This window comes from Leucoraja erinacea, chromosome 21 (assembly GCF_028641065.1).
Source record: "Leucoraja erinacea ecotype New England chromosome 21, Leri_hhj_1, whole genome shotgun sequence".
NCBI lineage: Eukaryota > Metazoa > Chordata > Chondrichthyes > Rajiformes > Rajidae > Leucoraja > Leucoraja erinaceus.
Window position 1 is genome coordinate 9,080,018 of NC_073397.1, and position 24,086 is coordinate 9,104,103.

Below are 24,086 nucleotides of genomic sequence, written 5' to 3' on the forward strand. Positions count from 1 at the left end.
CCACTGGCCGGCCCATTTGTGTTTAATTAATATATTGTTGTAGCTTTGGTATTATGTTGTTCTTCATCAATCTATCAGCTGTAATTATTTGTCATCAACTATTATGCACATGGTAGAGTTATTATTGGCAACTTTCTAATCTATGATTGGGCCATTTAATTTATGTTTGGGTTTATAATCTCTTGTATGTTTGGCTATTGTTAAATGTTGACCCAATTGACTGATACTATTAACTGCCATCCCAGCTCTGATTAGATAATTATTCATTATTATCCCAGCTGTTTTTATTTTTTATTAACTGTTCGTTCAGCTCTTATTGTTATTCATTGTTCTTCCAGCTGTATTATTTTTACTACTAACTGCTATCCTGCTGTATTTAAACTGTATTTATGATTTTGTCAGTTCATAAAGAAAGTGGAAGAGCTCTGTTCATGGGGAAACTGCCTTCTAGTCCACTCCTGCCGCTGTTTACCTGTGCTGGATACTTTGTCACACCAACTAATACATAAGTGGAGCCAGTTTTTGCCATAAATGCCATGTGCCTTTTCATGCCTTCTTTGATGATTTCAGGAAGATAATGCCTTTTTCATGATTGAGTGCCTAAATCAGCCTTTTTTGCCATTTTAACATAACTTACAAGAAATTTTACACCACCGGGGCGAAACCCAGCTGTAAGTGGGTGTTAAGTGGTGATTGGAGAGGGGTGCGTGGGAAAGGGTCCAGTCTTTGCAAACTGGAGTCATGCTTTAAGTAGGTGTGAAGTGCTGATTGGGAGGAGTAGGTGGGGAAGGGTCCAGTCTTTTCAACTGGAGTCAAGTTGTGAGTAGGTGTGAAGTGTTGGTTGGGATGGGGTGTGGGGGTACCAGGGTTAAGTTTCCGTTTATCGAACCTGCAGTAGAACTCGTTCAGGTCATTGGTCAGCTGACGATTGTCCAAGGAGCGGGGGGTTTTCCTCTTGTAGCTTGTGATTTCTTGCAAGCCATTCCACACTGAAGAAGAGTCATTTGCTGAGAACTTGCTCCTCAACTTCTCAGAGTACCTTTCCTTGGCAGCTCTGATTCCTCTTCTCAGCTTGTACTTGGCCTGCCTGAGCATCCCCGCTCCTGTAGGATCTACCCCTGCAAGCGTCAAAATGCCTAAAGTCAAGTCAACGCCTTGTAAAAAACCGAACGATTTGGTGAGAGTGTACGGGAGTGATATATTCTCTACAGACAACTGTGTGCTGTTTTGCAAAGCATGTGAGAAAGCAGTGAATCATGAGAAGAAATATTTTGTCTCCCAGCATGTACAGACAGCTAAACACAAGTCGGCGGCAGAGAAACTGAAGGTAGGAAATACGTAAGCTTGTCTCCTCACAACATTTAATGCCTTTTTATGCCTTTTTTGTCAATAAATGCCTTTTTTGTAATTTTATTATGTTTTTTTGCCTGCCTATTTCGGAGATTTTTAGCGCCTAAACATCCTGGCTCTATTTATAAGGAATTAATACATGGGGAGGAATCTATTGAATTCAAGTCCAACTGCAGATATCAGCCCATATTCTCTGCTTAACAATATGGTCCTGTGAACATGTTTGAATGTTGAAGGTGGCAACTTTTGGATGAGACATTAGACCAAGGTTCAGCTGCCCTCTTAGCCAATACAAGAGATCACAGGAGAGTTAGGAAGCTCTTCATAGTGTCATAGCTAATATTTGTCCTTCAGCCAATATCTGAAGAAGGTTCTTGATCCTGCCTGTCCCGCTGAGTTACTTCCTCCCTACCAGCATCTGCAGTTCCTTCCTACGCACTCACTAAATGTGGAGTTTGTGCATGCTCTGTGTGACTGTAAATTAGCTCTTCTAAGCTTCCCCCCCCAGACTAGTTCTGTCAACAAAATACTGATTCAAGCACTGGAACAACTAAAGGTTATTGTTGGATAGCACAATAAATTACACTATACGATACCTAAACCAACTGTGGGTTCGATCCTTGAATCTGCCTGGCCAAGCCCTTCAGCCTCGTGCAAGCAGAGACACTCCAAAAGGTCACACAGTCCCAAGCGCTCTTCCAGAAGATCGACAAAGGACCTCGTGGGGCTGCCTTTTATAGGTCCCCGAACCTTGAGGGGCCGAGCTACAGAAGGGTGGTCTGTTTACAATCCAATCAAACATATAAATTACAACAATATACGTTATTGACAGTTACACAGACCAATGACAAAATGTCCTTTACATTGTTGCAGGAGAAGCTTGTAGAGGAAGCTAACAGAACTTGAATAATTCAACATTTACCCTGGCATCCAAACAAACCGGCCAGGGGATTAACACTTTAACCAATCAACAATGTCTAGCAACATTATTTACAACATGTACACTTAGTTTGCATTTATCCAATTAACTTCATGCATTTTACATTACCTTGGATGTCCTCTGCAGAAATCCCATCCATCTGTCAATTGAATATGCAAGGTAGAGAAAAGTGCTGGAGGAACTCAGCGGGTGCAGCAGCATCTATGGAGCGAAGGAAATAGGCAACGTTTTGGGCTGATACCCTTCTTCAGACTGATGTAGGGTGGGGAGAAGAAAGGAAAAAGGAAGAGGAGGAGGAGCCCGAGGGCTGAGGGAGAGTTGAGAAGGGGAGGAGACAGCAAGGGCTACCGGAAATTGGAGAATTCAATGTTTATGCCGCTAGGGTGCAGACTGCCCAAGCAGAATATGAGGTGCTGCTCCTCCAATTTCCAGTGGTGCTCACTCTGGCCATGGAGGAGGTCCAGGACAGAGAGGTCGGATTCGGAATGGGAGGGGGAGTTGAAGTGCTGAGCCACCTGGAAATCAGGTTGGTTAACGCGGACCGAGCGGAGGTGTTCGGCGAAACAATCGCCAAGCCTGCGCTTGGTCGCACCAATGTAGATCAGCTGACATCTAGAGCAGCGGATGCAATAGATAGGGTTGGAGGAGATGCAGGTGAACCTCTGTCGCACCTGAAACGACTGCTTGCGTCCTTGAATGGAGGTAAAGCGACAAGTATAGCATCTCTTGCGGTTGCAAGGGAAAGTGCCCGGGGAGGGGGTGGTGCAGGAGGGAAGGGAAGAATTGACCAGGGAGTTTCGCCGAACACCTCCGCTTGGTCCGCATTAACCAACCTGATCTCCCGGTAGCTCAGCACTTCAACTCCCCCTCCCATTCCGAATCCAACCTCTCTGTCCTGGGCCTCCTCCATGGCCAGAGTGAGCACCACCGGAAATTGGAGGAGCAGCACCTCATATTCCGCTTGGGCAGTCTGCACCCTAGCGGCATAAACATTGAATTCTCCAATTTCCGGTAGCTCTTGCTGTCTCCTCCCCTTCTCAGCTCTCCCTCAGCCCTCGGGCTCCTCCTCTTCCTTTTTCCTTACTTCTCCCCACCCTACATCAGTCTGAAGAAGGGTTTCGGCCCGAAACATTGCCTATTTCCTTCGCTCCATTGATGCTGCTGCACCCGCTGAGGTTCTCCAGCACTTGTCTCTACCTTCAATTTTCCAGCATCTGCAGTTCCTTCTTAAACAATTGAATATGCAATACTGATCTGGGTCCCAGACCTACTGGCACCATTCAGAAGCTTGTCCTATTTCTGCAGAGCACACCAGACTTGACCAAAATGGCTTAGCAATACATGAGTCTTTACTAAATTTTGGGTACTATGGCTGCTCAATTTTAGCCAGGATTAACATGACCACATTGATTCCTGTGGATTCTCTAGTTCTTCACATATCCAAACGATTTGCTGGTAGGTTGACTGACCACTGTCAACAACTCCTCCTGCGACTCCTCCCACTCCCTCCAAATCCAAGGCGTAGCTATGGGCACTAGCATGGGCCCTAGCTATGCCTGCCTCTCTGTAGGGTATGTCGAACAATCCTTGTTCCAGGCATACACTGGCCCTAACCCGAACTATACCTTGGCTACATTGACGACTGCATTGGTGCTACCTCCCGCGCCCATGCAGAACTCACTGACTTCATCAACTTCACCATTAATTTCCATCCTGCAGTCAAATTCACTTGGATCATCTCCGACATCTCTCCCGTTTCTAGATCTCACCATCTCCATCACAGGAAACTGTTGACTATTGACCGACATCTATTACAAACCTACTGACTCCCATCACCCGAAATGTCGCCAATTCCTTCTCTCTATAGATGCTGCCTCACTCGCTGAGTCACTCCAGCATTTTGTTTCTACCACAGTAACTTACTCCTTTATGCAAGATAAGTGCAAAAAGAATCAAAAAGAGAATTGATAAGCATATGAGGAAGAATTTGTTGTTGGGGTACTGGGGAAAGAGAAGAGGGGGAATGGGACTAAAGGGATTGTTCCCCTGGAGCCTACATGGACCTGAGAGTGTGAATGATCTCATTCTGTATTTATTATAAAACAAGGCATCTCAGTCAGCCTGATGATGGTCGCACATTGATACTACCCTCAAGATAACGGGCAATAGGAGTCAATTACTATTCTCTAATCCCAAACGAACTCTAATCTTAAAACCCCTGGTTTATACTTATTCCTCTAATGTTACATATCCTTGATTCTGACCTTTAAACCTGCAAGTGGTACAGATCCTAATCTTTGACCTAGTGTTCCGGTTTCCTCCCACTCTCCAAGCTCCCCAAAGTTTGTAGGTTCATTGGCTTTGGCAAAATTGTAAATTGTCCCTAGTGTATAGGATAGTGCTAGTGTGTGGGGTGATCGTTGGGGGGCACGGACTCGTGGGCCGAAGGACACGTTTCCACGTTGTATCTTTAAAGTCTAAGGAGTCTGTTTTTCATGCTATCCAATCAAATTAGATAATATTAAACATGGATACTATCAAGCTGAACTCAAATACAATAATTACACCCTAAGGAACAGATAGAGTGCAGAATATAATTCTCAGCATTGTAGCGCAACAGTTTCAGAGACAAGGTCCACCGTCTGCAATGGGGTAGATATAAATTGGATAGCACCCTAGCTTATGGAAGGACCGTTCAGAAGCCTAATTACAGAGGGGAAGGTGTTGTCCCTGATTCTGGCGGTGTGCGCTTTTAAGCTTCTGTATCTTCTGCCCGATGGGAGCAGGGAGAAAAGAAATGACCAAGGCGGAACAAATCTTTGATTATATTGGCTGATTTTCCAATGAGTTTGAACCTCATTGCTATATGTAACCCTGACCTTAACTCCGAATTCCATGATCTTGTTCCCAACCATATATCACCATCCTCTATCCTTGACATTAAGCTTGATTACCCTAGGATTTTATCCCAAACTGTGACTGTAGTCCTATCTCTAAATCTAACACTGAATGCCTAACTCTTATACCCTGACATATTTCTAACTTTAACTCTGACCAATCCAACCCAGTCCCTCATCCCATTACGCAGATTCTAACGTAACCTGATCCTAAACATTAATTTCAATCCAAACTCCAATCATAACGGCCGCATCCAAACCCAAAGCATAATCTCTACCCATAAATCTATCTATTTATTTACCTACACCATCTAGGCAGCACGGTGGCGCAGCAATAGAGTTGCTGCCTTACAGTGCTTGCAGCGCCGGAGACCCAGGTTCAATCCCGACTACGGATGCTGTCTTTTAGGAAGTTTGGACATACAGGAATGTAGGTTAATTGGCTTGGTGTATGTGTAAATTGGCCCTAGTGTGTGTAGCATAGTGTTAATGTGTGGGGATTGTGGGTTGGCGCGGACTCGGTGGGCTGAAGAGCCCGTTTCCGCACTGTCTGTAAACTAAACTAAATCTCCTAAATGAGAAACATTTATTACAATCTGGAATCAAACCTGGAACCAGAAGTTTAATTTAGCTCGACACATGGTAAAAGCAGTTAAGCCAACAACACAGAAAACTTGGCAGTGCCACAGTCTTGTTTGTGCAGCTGTATATCGCTATCTTCCCCAGGAGGTTGAGCTGAGTCATTGCTCATTAATGGTGTCATAATTATTCCTCCATGATACTAAAATCCCTCTCTCTCCCTCTGAATCACTTGGCAACACTGGTGTTGAGCCAAAATCTTCATCCCTTGACCTGTGCTAACCTGGCTGATTTGTAAGTGCTTGGACATGTCACAACTTGCCTCAGTGCCACAACTGGCTAACTGAAAGAACAATGCAATCAAAGCACCAACATCCAGCAGCTTCCTAGAAATAACCACTTGACATGACCAACATGTGGATAGAGGCAAGAATGGATGCAAATCTACATCCCACATAATGGACAGCCGACAAGCAAAATAGCTCAAGAAGGAAGGAAACCTGTTTCTGGATGAAGTTAATATCTTCAGAACACAAATAGAGAAAGCTTAAAGATATATCTCAATAATGTTTAAAATAGGAAAAAATAAAATTTGGTTTATAAGTATTTCTCTTTAAACAGTCAATATTTGTGTTGAATGCACAATTTTACTATGCTCTAAGTGACAGACATGCTAGCTTATGATATTGACCATACAGCGCTTCAATTCATTGCATGGGAAACCTTCAGAATATTTCTGAAAGTGCTCTGTCTCTTTCTCTCTCTCTCCCTCTCCTCTTTCTCTGTCAAGTAACAACCCCCACACCCACCTCCATTCACCTTCATCACTGCCGCCCCAAACTACCATTCTCCTCCTATACACATATCCACGGAAAGGAAACTTTATATAATAAGAAGATTACATATATAATGCCCCCCCTTCCAACTTCGTTTTTAATTCAGTAAACAGAAAAAGCAATGAAACATCTTGCCCCTGTGTCTGACTCACCCCTTACCGCTTCATCAACAAGTAGTTAAATTTGAAAGCTCCTCCCTCTTGCTTAATTACAGACGCCCTTAAGACATTCAGATAATTTTCTGTTGCTACTTTTGAGTTTAGACTAAAGGGTGCTCCTCCCACTGAAGTAGCCTCCTGCTGGCTCCGTCTGCACTAGACAACTTCACTGATTTACATGCAGAAGTATTGCAACTCTTGTAGGTGAAGTACTCACAAGCTCTCGCTGAACTGTGGGAGCCGGTTCACACAGCATGGGTCCTGAACTACAACCTAACTTGGATAGCTTTGCATAGTGCCTGAGCACCCTCGTCTGAGCTGTAAAGAAGCAAAGAGGAGAGAGAGAGAGAGAGAGAGAGAGAAAGTGAGAGAGAGAGAGAAGAGAGAGAGAGAGACGTGACCATGTTTGTGTAGAAGAGTCACATAGCTGTCCAAACTGATTAAGAATGAGCTTCCTGCTGTTTATTAAAAAAGCTGCAGTGGGGCTTCTGTGGAACTGCTTTGTGCTGCAATCAGTTTTGGGGAACTTAACCACAGACAACGCCATCCATTCCAGTTTCATCCACGGGCGCCTAAAAAGTCAGGAAAGACGGGAGATGCAAAGAGAAATCCTCTCGATCCTGGGCCTGCCTCATCGCCCTCGACCCCATTTGCATGGCAAGCACAACTCTGCACCCATGTTCATGCTGGATCTCTACAATTCCATGTTAATGGAGGATGCGAAGGGCTTCTCATACCCTTACAGAGCCCTCTTCACCACCCAGGGACCACCTTTGGCCAGCCTGCAAGACAGTACCTTCCTCAGTGATGCAGACATGGTAATGAGCTTTGTCAACCTGGGTGAGTTAAATTTATTTCAATTCAAGAATTGCTGCCGTAGTTATGAACATGATCTAATGCTTTAGTTGTGGGTTTCCATGCATAACCTCCCTGTGCGGCACACCTTGCTTTAGATAGTTATTAAAATTCTTGATAAAGCTTTGCATCTTGCGTGAGAATCCACTACAGGTGGCAATCAAATTGTAAGTCAAAGATTGGAACAAATCTCTTTAGCAAATACTGCTTAATTTATTTCAGGCTGTTTAAAGTTAAATTTTTACTTCTCCCTTACTGCTTACTCTCTCAATTGTTAGAGAAAATTAACTGTGTACTTTGCTGAAGGTGAGTCCAGGTGACATCTCTCAAGCCAGCCACTCAAATTACTGCAAAAGACAAAGTGCTGGAGGAACTCAGTATCTGGGGAGAAAATGGACAGGCAACATTTCAAGTCAGGACCTTTCTTCAGACTGATTGTAGTAGGGGGGGAGAAAGCTGGAAAAGAGTGGTGGAGACGGGACAAAGCCTGGCAAGTGACAGGTGGGTACAGGTGAGAGGGGTCTGATATGCAGATGGATTGAATAAATGACAAAGGCTAGATGTGATAAGGAGACAAAAAAGTGTCAGTTAAGGAGAGGAGAGTCATCGAATCATAGAGCGTGGAAACAAGCCCTTCTGCCCAACTTGCCCACGCTGACTAAAATGCCCCATCTACACTTGCCTGTGTTTGGCCCATCTATCTATATATTACTGAAACTCCCCTCTTGTTTGGCTGTATGTATGCGTGTGTGCGTGTGTGCGATGTTCCAAAACCTCGCCAAAACGGTATACGATAGCGCTACAATTCTGGGCCCACCTTACTCACCATAGTCTTGGGATGTAAAAGAAACAAGTTTTGTTCAGAATTATGTGATATTTTACAAGTTATTGACATTTTAAACTTTACAAAAAACTTTTTAAACCACTTTTCCACTTGCCCTGCCCGTCAGCAGCATTCGACGTCACAATGATGTCACAATGGGATCCCGAATCACAGTTACATAAAAATCACGATTAAAAAAAAAAAAATCCGTTTTAATTAAATTCTTTCGTTTTCATTCACAATTACGTCAGTCGGTCAATCTCACTTCTATACTCTGACTCATCACCATCTGTAATTCGTCCCACAACAGTGGTGTCGTCAACGAACTTAAAAATTGAGTTTGCACTATGTCCGTCTACACAGTCATGAGGATAGAGCGAGTAGAGCAGGGGGCTGAGTACGCAGCCTTGAGGTATATGGAAGTAGGATAACGTAGAACTAATGTGAACGGGTGATCAATGATTGGTATAGGTAGACAAAAAGCTGGAGAAACTCAGCGGGTGAGGCAGCATCTATGGAGACTAAAGAAGGGTCTCGACCCGAAACTGAGTTAAAACTGTTAGCAAACGGGAGATCCAGCAGGCTTTAGTGGACAGAGCACAAGTGTTTGGCGAAGAGGTCACGTAGTCTATGCTTGCTCTCGCTGATGTCAGGAATTTACTGTCAGGCCATGCTGAGAATGTCAACTTTCCCTCTTTCCTATGCCTTTCCCTCTCTCCAGTTCCCTCACCAGTGCCATTTTTTCCATGAAACCCACTAAACCCTTTTTCCAGAAAACATATAGCATGTACTGGAAACAAAGACAAAAGAAACAGGTGGCAGTATGCTGCAGAAATAGGCCACTATACTGCAGGGACCTCTTACAAAAATGCAGATCACACAGATACACATTACAACTTTAGGATAATCAGCAATTAAATCATAGTTGGTAAGAAGAATGTTGTACACAATTTAATGATTTTGAATGCACTGTTGACAGTTTCAATGAAAAAATGTCTGAATTGAGACTTGAGAAAATACAATTAAAAGAACATGCAGGTTTGTAAGTGAATTGGCCACAAAATTGCCCCTAATATGTAGAGAGTCAAGAGTCAGAAGTGTTTTATTGTCATGTCCCAGATAGAACAATAACATTCTTACTTGATGCAGCACAACTGAATATGTAATCATAATAAATAATATAACAAAAATGAAAAAAAAAAGAACAAACAATAACAGTGCAATAATAATAATAATAGTCTATTGTAGTTCATAGCTTATGAGAATGTAGTGTTTAATAGCCTGATGGCTGTAGGGAAGAAGCTGTTCCTGAACCTGGATGTTACAGTTCTCAGGCTCCTGTACCTTCTTCCCAATGGCAGTGATGAGATGAGTGTGTGGCCAGGATGGTGTGGGTCTTTGATGATGTTGACGACTGCGATAGATCCCCTCGATGGTGGGGAGGTCAGAGCCGGTGATGCAGTCTTTTCCGCTCCTGGACGTTCAAGTTGCCGAACCAGGCCACGATGCAACCAGTCAGTATGCTCTCTACAGCGCACCTGTAGAAGTTCAAGAGAATCCTCTGTAATCTTCTCGGGAAGTAGAGGCGCTGATGTGCTTTCTTTATGATTGCATCAGTTAGTGTGGGAATGTGCTGGGTCCAGGAAAGATCATCGGAAATATGCACGCCCAGGAATTTGAAGTTTTTGACTCTCTCTCCATCATCATCCCATTGATGTAAACAGGATTGTGGGTCCTCAACCTTCCTCTCCCAAAGTCCACAATCAGTTCTTTGGTTTTGCTGATATTGAGAGCCAGGTTGTTGTGCTGGCACCATTTGGTCAGTCGGTCAATCTCACTTCTATACTCTGACTCATCACCATCTGTAATTCGTCCCACAACGGTGGTGTCGTCAACGAACTTGAAAATGGAGTTCGCACTATGTCCGTCTACACAGTCATGAGGATAGAGTGAGTAGAGCAGGGGGCTGAGTACGCAGCCTTGAGGTATATGGAAGTAGGATAACGTAGAACTAATGTGAACGGGTGATCAATGATTGGTATAGGTAGACAAAAAGCTGGAGAAACTCAGCGGGTGAGGCAGCATCTATGAAGACTGAAGAAGGGTCTCGACCCGAAACGTCACCCATTCCTTTGCTCCATAGATGCTGCCTCACCCGCTGAGTTTCTCCAGCTTTTTGTCTACCTTCGATTTTTCCAGTACCTGCAGTTGTTTCTTAAACAATGATTGGTATAGACTCAATTTTGAAAAAGGGCCTTTTTCAATGCTGTATCTTTCAATCAATTCAATATCAAAATATGGCTAGTGCTAATGAATAGAGTAAGACTAACTAGATTTTTTTTTAGAATTATCACATGCAAACAAGATTGGTTGAATTCCTGCTTTTGGTCTGAATTATGTAATTCTTCCTTTACAGGCTTTAAACTAAAGAGCTAAAACATCAAAACAATTTCAATGGCAATAACTGTAGTGGTTGTTTTATTTCCATTGACGAAGGTTACTGCTTGTGCTACAGTTTAAGAGTTAAAATAGTTCACGGGAAATAAAGTTGCTAAGAGGCAGGGGAATGTTTCCTGGTGAAATATGCACACCACAGGCTGTCTCTCCATTGCCCCATTTTGTGGAGCTGTTATGTGTAATCCTCAATCGATGTACTCACCTCAATCAAAGTAGGCAGTAATTACTATTTATGTTAACCCTTTGATCCATGCTGGAATATTCTTTTGTTTCCCTTCATTTAAACTTTATCAGACACATTATCCAACACTGTGTGTGGTGGGAATCAGGAGCTGGATGCTTTGCGTTTTCTAAACCCCGGGCAAAAAAACAGTTGCAACTGTCTCTCTGCATGTCAGAGATTGGCTAAATTAATTCAGACTCAGTATTTCTCAGGATAGACTTTTCAGTTTTTCAGCATATGGAGAAATGCACACGCGTTCTTAATGGTGTGAGACAAACATGCACATGAACATCCATAAAGTATGACGTATTAATGAACCTTTTGACAATTGATGGTGTGGAGCCATGCCCTAGCTTGCTAAATTTCTTTGTGCATGCCACTGCAAGGGTCTGGTCATGGTTCTGCCCTTTGTCCACATAATTTCACAGTGTTGATCCTAATATGCCACCCGCTCTGGATTTTGAATCTCCAGATGTACAATCTCATTAACTTGTTCAATGAGAATGAAGGTTGCCAGGCACTGAAATAATCAATTGAAATTCTGCAAATGTCAAAACACAATGGGAAGCAACACATAAAAAGTTATCACAGATAGGGATAAATTATGCCAGAAGATCCTTTACCTCAGCAGTCATCATTTCACTAGAAACTCATTCCTTGGAGTAAATGGGGTTCACAGTTTAGTTTAACCTGTTCACTGCCAGGTATTTTATTTCTCTATTGGCCAAGACCTGCATATAAACTCAGGGGAGGCACTGAACAGGTTAAAGAGGAGCTACGCAGGAATTATGGAGAAACATCAAACCTGTGTTTAGATTGGGAAGTACATTCTCTGATTTTGTGTGTGAATTGGGATCGGCACCACTATGGTTATGAAATGTCCGAGAAGCCATTCAGTTATAATCACCATGTTAAACCAAGAAAAGGATACAAATGGATGGACCACATGGCATCAATCTTCAAACATGGCAAAATAGTTCCTAGCACATTCAATCTTCATGATGAACATCTTGGTACCATGTCTAGATTGGGGCAGCTGTCAGACAATCAACAGTTTGCCATAGGTATTGTACACAGTGCAGCAGACTCTATCAGAATCCCTAAGCCGGACTGGCAGATGTTGGGACACTGCTTTTCAACAGAAGAGAACAGACTAGGAGTATTCAACATTGACTCCAGATCCCATTACGTCATATGTTATCAGGTCAAAAACAGATGGAAATTTCCTCTTGATTGGGCTCCCCATAAGCAGAAGAATTTTCTCTACATCAGTCCCACAAAATAACTTCCATAATCTGAAAGCTTTCAATTAAAGTCTTTTCGAAAGTAGGCTAGATTTATTCTTTGGCAACCCATAAAACAAGCCTGTCCCACTGCCCTATAATCCATCCTTTTCCACTGTGGTATAACGAAAAATGTCTCATCAAACAGCTAGTTCACTCTGAAATAACCAATAAAGCAGTATGTACCAATGTGATATAACCGTGCATACCATCTCACCAAACCAGTGTGTCCAAATATGATTAAATCAAAATGTCATTCACCAAACCAGCCTGTTTGATAAAATTCATAATGTCACCTTAACCAAACTATCTTATCCTGAATGCTACAACCAAATATATAAATTAATCAGTCCAGTCTGCTCCACTGAAATGTAACCAACTATATCTCCCCATCAATTCATTTTAAAGTAAAATATAATGCAATTTATCTCTGACTATTTGGAAGGTGCACAAATGATTCAAGAGGATTTTTACTGGAGCACTTGCGTAATAGGACATGGATAAGGAACCCTGAGCAATGGTCAGTGGCTACATGGAATCAGAAGTAGCTTTAGCGTGAATCACCAATCAACTACCTATTGCATTGGTGGTTAATATCAAACCTATTGATGCACATGGACCAGTTTATTTACAGTAGAAATCAAAAGGAGATAAACTGAATTTACGTAGTGCCTTTCACAATTTCGGCATATTATGAGTGCAATTAAAAATAAATAAAATACAATCTCATTAGGCATAAGATCTGAATGATTGGATGGTCAAGGTATTGAATAAATGTATTCCTTTTCCATATCCTTGTGTTTCCATTTTTACAAAGACTCAAAATCCAATTCTTACTAATTTTGTCAGGTTTAATAACAGTTCACCATGGATGCAGCATAGTGAGATAAATGGAGAAACAAAAGTAATTTATAGCTTCCATTTAGTGCTTTCAAATGTTATGTAATAAGGCACATTATCTGAAACCTCCATTAAGGGGCTTTTTTAAAGATCCAGTTCCTATTTGGAGTTATTGCAAAGCCTAAAAGCACCTTGCTAAATAAGATTATTTTGTTTTCCACTATGTGCATCTATGACTCACGTTTAAGATGTTGTGTATTGTGTAATTTGGGTAATTTGGTGAAAAAACAGCTATGTGATACGTCAACTACTCATCTTGATCTTCTATTTTGACAGTGATTTGACACTCATATATTTAAAAAAAAACAAATGTAGGATGCATCAAGGTTCTTCTCAGGAAGTAATTTCACAATGTAAGAAAAGTTACTGGCAGTATTGAGATTCCCATTGTATCAATGATTTTGATTTTGGGTGTAAGAAATTGGATTTAAATACAGATAGGGCTTTCAAACCTGATCAAGCTCTCAGAAAATACACCTCCGATCTTCTTGCCCAATACAAGAAGTTCGCCAATCCATTTTTCAGTTGGAGTTCACAATGCAAGCTGTGATACCAAGGGTCATTACCCAGAAGGCACAGATATATAGTAACTATCTGAAGAACCGGTGGTAACAATGGGTAAAATAATGTAAACTTTTTAAAATCCATGGGTTATTAAGATTTCACATGTTTTGTTCGATGATAAGATTATTATAGATTCAATGGTAGTTTAAAAGAAGAAATTGGATTAATCCCCATTTAATAACAGCAATAATCAAATCAATAAGAAAAACAATCTTTCTAGAACAAGTAATTAGAGAATAAAATCTAGGGATATGGGGAAAGAGTAAAATAATGGATCAGGTAGACACAAAATGCTGGAGAAACTCAGCGGGTGAGGCAGCGTCTATGGAGAGAAGGAATCTCAAGAAGGGTCTCGACTCGAAATGTCGCCTATTCCTTCTCTCCATAGATGCTGCCTCACCTGCTGAGTTTCTCCAGCATTTTGTGTCTACCTTTGATTTCACCAGCATCTGCAGTTCTTTCTTAAACAAAATAATGGGTCAGCTAGGTTGTTCTTCAAAAGAGCAAATCTGACCACCTGTCAAGTCACCACCTTCTGTGCTGTACCATCCTATAATTTTATTCAAAAACTTTTTTTCTTAGTGGATCTAATAGTGTTTTAATACAACTAAGTGTTTCAGTATGCAAATTAAAAAGGGCACAAGAATCAAACTCATTAATGTAGGACAAATATCACAAAAAGCACAATCTAGTAAAAAATAAAATGCAGCTCTAATTTGCTAAGGGACATTGAAGTACAAACATGGTAGAATAAATATCAAAGAGCTAATGCAAGTCATAGAACTACCTCCATTTGTTTTAGATTAAATTGTCAAATGTATTAATTCACTGCACAAGCTCAACCATTTAGATTCCTTGACACAAAGGTGATGCTGAGGTTGTGATTCCCCACGGTTTGGTAAGTATGACAGCTGAAGCTGTGAAAGCCACTCAAGGCTTATTGATGGAGTGATGCACGGGCTGCTGGCATGCACAGCTGCAACCTGTGTTGTTTTAAGAGTTTGGAACATGCAGCCCTACATTCCAGCTCGCTGCAGGCTTTCACTGGAGCCTGGCCAAGGGTCAATGTGGACATCCCAGAGCCCCTCACAATGAAACCAGCAAGCAGCCAGCTGGACTGTTTTACTTACGCATTGAGAAAAACCTTCTTGGTCTGAAAACAAGACCAGCCCGAGCTGATTTGATCAGGCTTCCTCCATACCATGCTGCAGAAGGATATGAAACATGCCATACAGTGACACTGACACAATCCTGAGTCCAATCTGTGTCAGTGTACCATCCAGCAACAGTGGGCAGGATGGATTTTTTTATTTTCGTGTGACCCCGCAACAAAAAATAGAGGAGTTCATGTTTTAACATAAATATGTCCATTTTACAGGAAAGTAGAATTTATAGTATATTAATAAGTAGAATTTATGGCACATTAATAAACTAAAATACTTTAATGTGTCATTTCTGCCACCCCAGGTGCTATTACATATTGGTGTAAGTAAGGCCAAATGCATGGAAATTACTGGATATGATTCACACATCGGAGTAGATGTTACATCTGGCTTTGACAGATAAGTTTTCTATTCATGCTGAATTCCAGATTATTTCTATAAAACTAGTATAAACTGCCACAAGCAACTTAATTTGTTAGAAACAAACGTTTAATCCCACTATGCCGTCTATATTATTCAGCTGAACTCTAAGCGGGTGGAAGATACCATGCTTATATTGTCTTTATTATCATCTAATTACTCCACTGAATGTCCAATAAATATTTGTAGTTCTGCAAAGACAGGATTACAAATAATTGTATCTCAATAATGGCTAGAGGCAGCATGGCTGGGCACCTGGCCAAAGTACAAGAATAAATAGCTTTAGTTATTCATGTTGTCAAGCCTCCTGGGGGCATTGAAGGCAAGACGAACAGACTCTTGGGTGTGAATGGCATTAATTTACCCAGAATTATCACTGGTGTCAGTTGGAGCATGCCAACTGCCTTATTCTGGAACATTGCTCAACAAGGATCAGTTGGACAGGCTGCACCAGGTGCCTCTCCCAATCCTTCTCTTCCAGAATGCACTCCAGCATAATTTTCATTCAATGAATTTCCATATGTATTTTAGATCAGATGTCAATTCAAGGCCCCAAATATCATATCAGGTTGTTGTATGTGTTTTCACTGAGCTATTTGAAGATCAGTAAACTGGTGTCCCAGTATCCTGGTGTTTAGCAGTGCACAATAATCCCTTCCCTGTCCATCCCCACCACTTTATTTAGAACAAGCCTCAGTGATTGGGTGTGGCCAGAGAACACCATGCTAATTCCTTTGGTAGTGGCTGAAGAGATAAAATCCTCCAAAATATTTCGGGAGATCTGCAGCTTGAGTTGGCATTATAATCTGAAATTATAATTGTAGCTATACTCAATTCTTGTGGCAATTCAATTCCTCTCCCTCCCCCCCTCCTCCTCCTCCTCCTTCTACTCATTATCCACCCCTACCCCTTTTGGTCTCCTGTTTACACCCTCCCCACCCCTTTCCCATCTACCCATTTCATTCTTCACTTTTCATTCTTATCTGATTCCACCATTTGCAGCCCTTTGTCTCCATTTATCAATCTCCAGACTTTGTGACAACTCCACCCACCCATTTCACCCAACCTGACCCAACTCACCCAAACTGACCCAACTCGTGCCCAACCCTTTCCTTCACCTCTATATGCCAGTCTTTAAGAAAAGATCTGGGCCAAAATGTCACCTCTCCATAAATGCTGCCTAACCCGCTAAATTCTTCCAGAAGTTTATATTTTGCTGATTAATGGCTGGATGTAATGAAGAATGTGCCACAGGGATCACTGCTGAAGAATCAACTATTTATAATTTCTGTAAATTATAAAATGGTTTAGTGTAGGAACCATGTAAAAATTGATATGTTGATCTTCTGGGACTTGGTGGACCAAGTTGCAAAGAGGACATAAGAAAACTTCCGGAGGATAAAGATAGGTTAGGTGAGCAGCCAAAGATTTCTCAAATACAGTATAATGTAAAAAAAAATGACTATGCATTTTGGATTGAAAAATAAAAATATAAATGAGAGAAAGGGCGTGAGATTGTGGGGATATGAGATGAAATAGGATTTGTGTGTCTGTGATTTAGAAAACAATTAGAATGTAATTATGAGAGAAATTGCATACAAATGGCAGGAGTTATGCTGCAATTATATAGGACATTGGTGGCACCATATCTGGTATATTGCATGCAGTATTGAATACTGTGGAAGATGGAACTGCAGTTGCTGGTTTAAACCAAAGATAGGCACAAAAAGCTGGAATAACTCAGCGAGCCAGCCAGCATCTCTAGAGAAAAGGAATACTAGTTGAGTTGAGTTTAGTTTAGTTTAATTTATTTTCGTCACATGTACCGAAGTATAATGAAAAGCTTTTGGTTGTGTGTTATCCTGTCAAAGAAAAGACCATGCATGATTAAAATCGTCATCCACAGTGTACAGATATAACATTGAAGTCGGATAAAGTCCAATTAAAGATAGTTCAAAGGTCTCCAATGAGGTAGATGGGAGGTCAAGACCACACTCAACTGATAAGAGGACGGTTCAGTTGCTGGATAACAGCTGGGAAGAAAATGTCTCTGAATCTGGAGGTTTGCGTTTTCAAACATCTGTATCTCTTGCCTGATGGGAGAGTGGAAAAGAGGGAGTGATCGATGTGAGACCGGTCCTTGATTACGCTTATATATTTATGCTAATTTATGGAAGAATGCTAATATGTTGTAAGTAGTTTAGAGAAGATTGACACCACTAACTGAATTAACATGCTATCTCATGAGGAAATGTGGATAGGCTACTTGCTGATGGATTTTAGAAGATGGAGGGAGGACTAGATTGAAATATGGATGTCGTTTCTGAAATACAATAACTCCAGCTTCCTCCATGCAGGAGTTCCTTCCTTTCTCCCAAGGCTTGAGAACTATAAAAAGGGCAGGTATCTGTACCGACTGCCAGTCAAATACTGAAGGGAATATCTGAGATCCAAAGTTAAACCAAATTGCGTAAATATGCAACGGTACTTTTGCAGAGGAATAGAGAAATAAAGTGGTGGATTTATTGCACATTGAAGACAAAGATTAAGAGCACTATATTTCATTTTGTCTGATGTTTGATGTATTGATGTATCCATCATTGCTGTTAGTTGAGTGTTATTCTTCAATGAAAGACATCTGGTTTAAAGCTTCAAACGCATTACTTTCCTTTCCAAATTGACACATAAATATCTACAGACAGTATATCAGCAAGTATTTGTGACGGCACCCCCTCCATTGGATGCTGCTCTGATCCGCACCTCTGGCTGACAGACCAGGGGAGGCCAAATCCCCAGCATCATTGGTATCAGCTGGGTCCAATTAACTGATATTGGTTTGACCACTTGAACCTTGTCAACCTACTCCCTATAAAACCCAGGCATTCTAGCCAGAGGGGAGAAAAGTGAGAGAAGCAGAAGAGAAAAGAAAGATTGAAGAAAGAAAGAAAACAGAAAAAAGAAAAAAGAAAGAAGAAAGAAGAAAGAAGAGAGAGTGGAAGTGGGGGAACTCTCTGCCAGCTGTATTCCCCTGTTGTAGGTTTGATGCAGACTGAGCCACTGTGACAAACCGGAGGCCACCAGCACCACTGTGTGGTTAAGGCTGGGCTGCTGGGGAAAACTCCTAGACAGCTGGAACCTCTACTGAGAGTGAGTGGCTGGGACAAGCTTGAGACAGTGGTTCATCCTGGGACAGTGCTTCATCCTGTTTGTGGACAATGAGGGACTTTGCCCACACTCGCAGGCAAAGACTGAGAAACCAGGATAAGCCTGGGACCACCAGCTCCTCCTCTTGAGGAAAGGTGAACTGCAGGGAGAAGCCTGAGTGCCATGCTTCCTCCTTTGAGATCAGGACTGAGCAGCCTGGAAAAGCCCAAGATTGCTAGCTTCACTGACCATGTGGCCTGGGGACAAGGAACTGTGCCCCCATGCCATCCGGGTCTTTCTTGTAACTGAGTGAGTTCACCTTACTACGAGTGTTGGTGTGGCCACTGCAAAACCATCGTCATTCCTGATGACAGCAATCAAGTGAATGGGAAAAGTAAATATTGTTTTAGAATGATCCCAGGCACTTTGGCATGAAATGTACAACCAGAGACAAGTAGAAACGGTCCAAAAGGATAAACCAGGTTAGGATGTAGGAAGATGGGTGAGGAGGAAGAGGGCCACTGTTGAGACAGAGGCTGGTAGGTGACAGGTGGAAACATAAGAAAGAAAAAATAGGCAGGTGAAGTATGTAATGGGGGGAGGGATTAGGGGAAGAGACAGAGTCAAGTAGGTTTAGTTTAGAGATACAGAGCGGAAACAGGCCTATCGGCCCACCGAGTCTGTGCTGACCAGTGACCCTCGCATTGTAACACTATCCTACACGCTCGGGACAATTTTTACATTTACCAAGTAAATTTACCTGGAAACCTCTACGCCTTTGGAGTGTAGGAGGAAACCGAAGATCTCGGAGAAAACCCACGGAGAGAACATACAAACTATGTACAGACAGCACAGGATCGAACCTGGGTCTCTGGCGTTGCAAGCGCTGTCAGGCAACAACTCTGCCGTGCTGTCCTATCCCGTGCCAGTGATAGGTGCAACCAGATGAGGTAAAGGTATTGAGCAGATGGAAATAAGTGTGGGATGGCGGTGAGTCTAAATGACAAGGAAGAAGGGATTGGATGAAAAAGGAGAATAATGGGCGAGAGAACTAGAAGAGATAGCGGGAAAAGAACAAAGGGGGAGTTGGCCATCTGAAATTGGAAACGTCAGTGCTCATGCCACTGACTGTCAAGGTGACAAGGAAAATATAAAATGTTCTTCTAGTTTTCACTTGATGTCACCATGCCAGAGGGAAAGACCATGAGGGGAATTGAAATGACATTTTTCGGAAGCTCAGAATGAGAGTTATGGTAAAAGCCAGAGGGATGCACCTTACAAACTGAGATGCTGCAAGTGCATAAGGCAGTCTCAGAAATAAATGGTAGATTCACAGTTGGAGATGCATGCATACAGCAGTGCAACCTTCTTTTTTTCATATTAATAATGAGGTGACATTAACTCCCCAAATCCACATTTAGTTCAGCATATTTATTGGTTAGCTTTCTAAAGTATCGAGTACCTGACAGCTTTACAAACAAATCTTGCAAGATGGGCATATTATAAGGTCAAAGTACATGGATGCCCAGTGAGTAGGGGGACAGATACTGGTGCAGATCTCCCAGTGTTGGGCTAGAAAACACATTGGAGTATTTATATAGTGTGACCCAATTTCCTTTTGCTGGTTGAGACAGCCACTCAAAATTACCATTTGCATTTTGCACTTTTACAGATTCGGAAATCAGTTTATGCAACACATAATCTCCAAAAGAAACAGTTTTCTGACCATGTCTACAATTTAGGTTGGCTCAGTTTGTCACAATCCATGGAATTCTTAATATCTTCATTATCCTGTGTCCGAAGGGGAGGTTGAAGGATCTGTAGACGCAATGAAAAAGCAGTAACTGGGCAAATGTTGTAAATGGTCCTTAAATCACTGGCTGGTATTACATCTGATTATATACAGAGCCACAAACACTTTACCACAGGATATTCTCCATCTGAAATTCAAGTGGGTGTACACATAGAGATGGGTGAGCATGGTACACCGTAAATTGGAGAGAAAAATGAGCCAGAAAGGGTGGCACAAGTCACAAGATCAGGATCGAGGATCACACAGAGTGATTGCTTCAACTGACAGGCCACAGACGATTGTTTTAGAAACATAGAAAATAGGTGCAGGAGGAGGCCATTCGAGCCAGATTCATTGTGATCATGGCTGATCATCCCCAATCAATAACTCGTGCCTGCCTTCTCCCCATATCCCTTGATTCCACTAGCCCCTAGAGCTCTATCTAACTCTCTCTTAATTCCATCCAGTGATTTGGCCTCCACTGCCCTCTGTGGCAGGGAGTTCCACAAATTCACAACTGGGGGAAAAAGTTTTTTCTCATCTCAATCTTAAATGGCCTCCCCTTTATTCTAAGACTGTGGCCCCTGGTTCTGGACTCGCCCAACATTGGGAACATTTTTCCTGCATCGAGCTTGTCCAGTCCTTTTATAATTTTATATGCTTCTATAAGAAACCCCCTCATCCTTCTAAACTCCAGTGAATGCAAGCCTAGTCTTTTCAATCTTTCCTCATATGACAGTTCCGCCATCCCAGGGATCAATCTTGTGAACCTACACTGCACTGCCTCAATCACAAGGATGTCCTTCCTCAAATTAGGAGTCCAAAACTGTACACAATATTCCAGATGTGGTCTTACCCGAGCCCTATACAACTGCAGAAGAATCTCTTTATTCCTATACTGAAATCCTCTTGTTATGAAGGCATTCAAGACAAGACATTCCATTAGCTTTCTTCACTGCCTGCTGTACCTGCACGCCAACTTTCAGTGACTGGTGTACAAGGACACCCAGGACTCGCTCCCCTTTACGTAGCCTAACCCCATTGAGATAATAATCTGCCCCCTTGTTTTTGCAGCCAAAGTGGATAACCTCACATTTATCTATATTATACTGCATCTGCCACGCATCTGCCCACTCACTCAACTTGTCCAAGTCACCCTGCAACGTTCTAACATCCTCTTCACAGTTCACACTGCCATCCAGCTTTGTGTCATCTGCAAACTTGCTAGTGTTGCTCCTAATTCCCTCTTCCAAATCGTTAATATATATGGTAAACAGTTGCGGCCCCAACACTGAGCCTTGCGGCACCACTCGAAAAGGACCCGTTCACTCCTAATCTTTGCTTCCTGTCTGCCAAGCAATTTTCTATCCATGTCAACACCCTACCCCCAATACCATGTGCTCTAATTTTAGTCACCAGTCTCCCGTGCGGGACCTTATCAAAGGCTTTCTGACAGTCTAGGTACACTACACCCACTGGCTCCCCTTCATCCATTTTACTTGTCACATCCTCAAAAAAATCCAGAAGATTAGTCAAGCATGATTTCCATTTCATAAATCCATGTTGACTTGGACTAATCCTTTTACTGCTATCCAAATGCCCCATTATTACCTCTTTGATAATTGACTCCAGCATCTTTCCCACCACCGAAGTCAGGCTAACTGATCTGTAATTCCCTGTTTTCTCTCTCTCTGTTGGAAAGGTGGGGAGATTTTTTAGAAAAATAGGGAGTTACAAATTATATGGTGAAAATGGACATCAGCTGTGGAAAATAATGTTTATTAATTGGTCATGGTGGACATTTAAAAAATATTGATTTGGAGCATGATGCACAGGACAAATCAGACTTTGAATTACTAGATTTATTCGTGGTACATGAGCTAGTGTTGGGTTGACCCAGGATATGGGTCAAAAAACATGGAAGATCTAAATGAGTAGATGCCACATAATCTACAAAATAAATAGAATTAATCAGAATCATGAATGTCTATGGTGAGTAGGTCATGAGTAACAAAAATGTCCCTCCAGTTGGGAAGATAACAGAGTTTAAAAAAACCTGAAAAATAATTAAATTAATTGCTGTCAACTGAATTTTGATATATAAATAGCTGATGTTAAATATATGTATGTACATAGTAACTTGGTGTATGTAACATAGGTGGATAGTTATTGCTCTGGCTTTGAAACCTTTTAGGGAGGATTGTATTAAAATATATGTTGAGTATAAATATACAATTAAGAACGATGTGTGCCATATGATATTATTTTTGATAAATTAATGTATAAAGGTAGTTGAATGTTGTTGTCTTCAATAAAGCATGTTTGGCTAGAATCCAACCTTGTTACTTACCATACAGACCAGCACAATAGAAGAACAAATTGAGGCTACCATGAAAGTAGCCTCGACGAAACGAGGTTCCTTTTGAGCCAAAGCTGACCATGTATTGGTGGTAAGTAGTGAAGTCTAGGTAATTTACCTAGTGAAGTCAGGTAAATTAGAAAATCCATTGGTTAATTTGGCAATCTCTGAGCCGAAAATAGTTGGTGGTCTAATACTTAATGTACACTAGGTTGGCCAAACTCAACCAAAATAACAACTGAGTTGTTGGAATTGGACCACTGCAACCCCAGGTTATGAGAAGGAGTAATGAATCAGAGTTTACCAATTATAATTGTCATTGTGCAAACTTCTCAGGTGAAACGGCAACCCGTTGAATTACTCCAGCACATAGTGTCTTTTTTTGTAAACAGAATCTGCAGTTCCTTGTGTCGAGAGTTTAAACGAATAAGTACTATTGAAAACAAAGAATGGGACTACCAATCCTACTTTCCATGGAGCACAGAGGGTAGAATAAAAATGTTGCAGTAAAATTAAAAATGAAATATAAAGTATGGGCGGGGAGGTAATATTGGAGTTGTATACGAGCTAGACCAAGCCGTAGGAGGGCATTCCGTTTTTTCATTACTCCATGGGAAGACGGCAAGAAGGCTGGAGAGTACATAGAGGAGATTTATGAGTAAGGAAGTTCAGTTTTGAAGAAATATTGTTTCGGCTGAACCTGCTTTCTTTAAAATAAAGGAAGTAGAGAGGAGATTTAATCAGGGCATATAAAATTGTGAGGGGCCTCAACAGGGTGAATGGGAAGGAATTATTTCCTTTGGTATAAAGATCAATAATTAGGGACCTAGATATTAAAGTCAAGAGACTCAAAAATATTTAATCGTCATATGCACCACGAAAGGAATAATTAATTCCTTACTTGCTGGAGTTTTACAGGGTTATTAATGCAACAACATAACAAATAAATATGCAATATCAATAATACATTAAATTAATAATCAGGACACTCGGTAACCAGACCATAATAGTACATAATCAAAGTATATAGTGTAAGTAGGGTTGTGGTCGGGGTTATGCAGTGTGGATCAAATGTCTGATAGTTGTGGGAAGATATTTCTTGAACATGGAGGCCATGGTTCTCAGGCTCCTGTACCTTCGTCACAATGACAACAATGAGGTGAGAGTGTGGCAAGGTAGTGTGGGTCTTTGATGATATCAGCTGCATTTTTTGAGGCAGCATTTCCTATGGTGGGGAGGTCAATATGTGTGATGGATTGGGCAATGTACACCTCTTTCTGCAGCCTCATTCATTCCTAGGTGTTTGTGATACTGAATCAGGCATGTGATGCAACCAGTCAGTG

General features: G+C 41.6%; 2 protein-coding genes across 2 annotated transcripts in view; both read left to right on the forward strand.

Moving 5' to 3' along the window:
- eapp (e2f-associated phosphoprotein) overlaps positions 1-24,086 on the forward strand; it is a 261,478-nt gene that overhangs the window by 63,213 nt on the left and 174,179 nt on the right. The gene's annotated exons all lie outside the window — the stretch shown is intronic.
- Positions 6,670-24,086, forward strand: part of bmp7b (bone morphogenetic protein 7b) — a 94,775-nt gene continuing 77,358 nt past the window's right edge. The window contains exon 1 of the mRNA XM_055652084.1: positions 6,670-7,600. Coding sequence (XP_055508059.1) covers positions 7,207-7,600 — 394 coding nt within the window. The 5' untranslated portion in view covers positions 6,670-7,206. The remainder of the gene's footprint in view (positions 7,601-24,086) is intronic.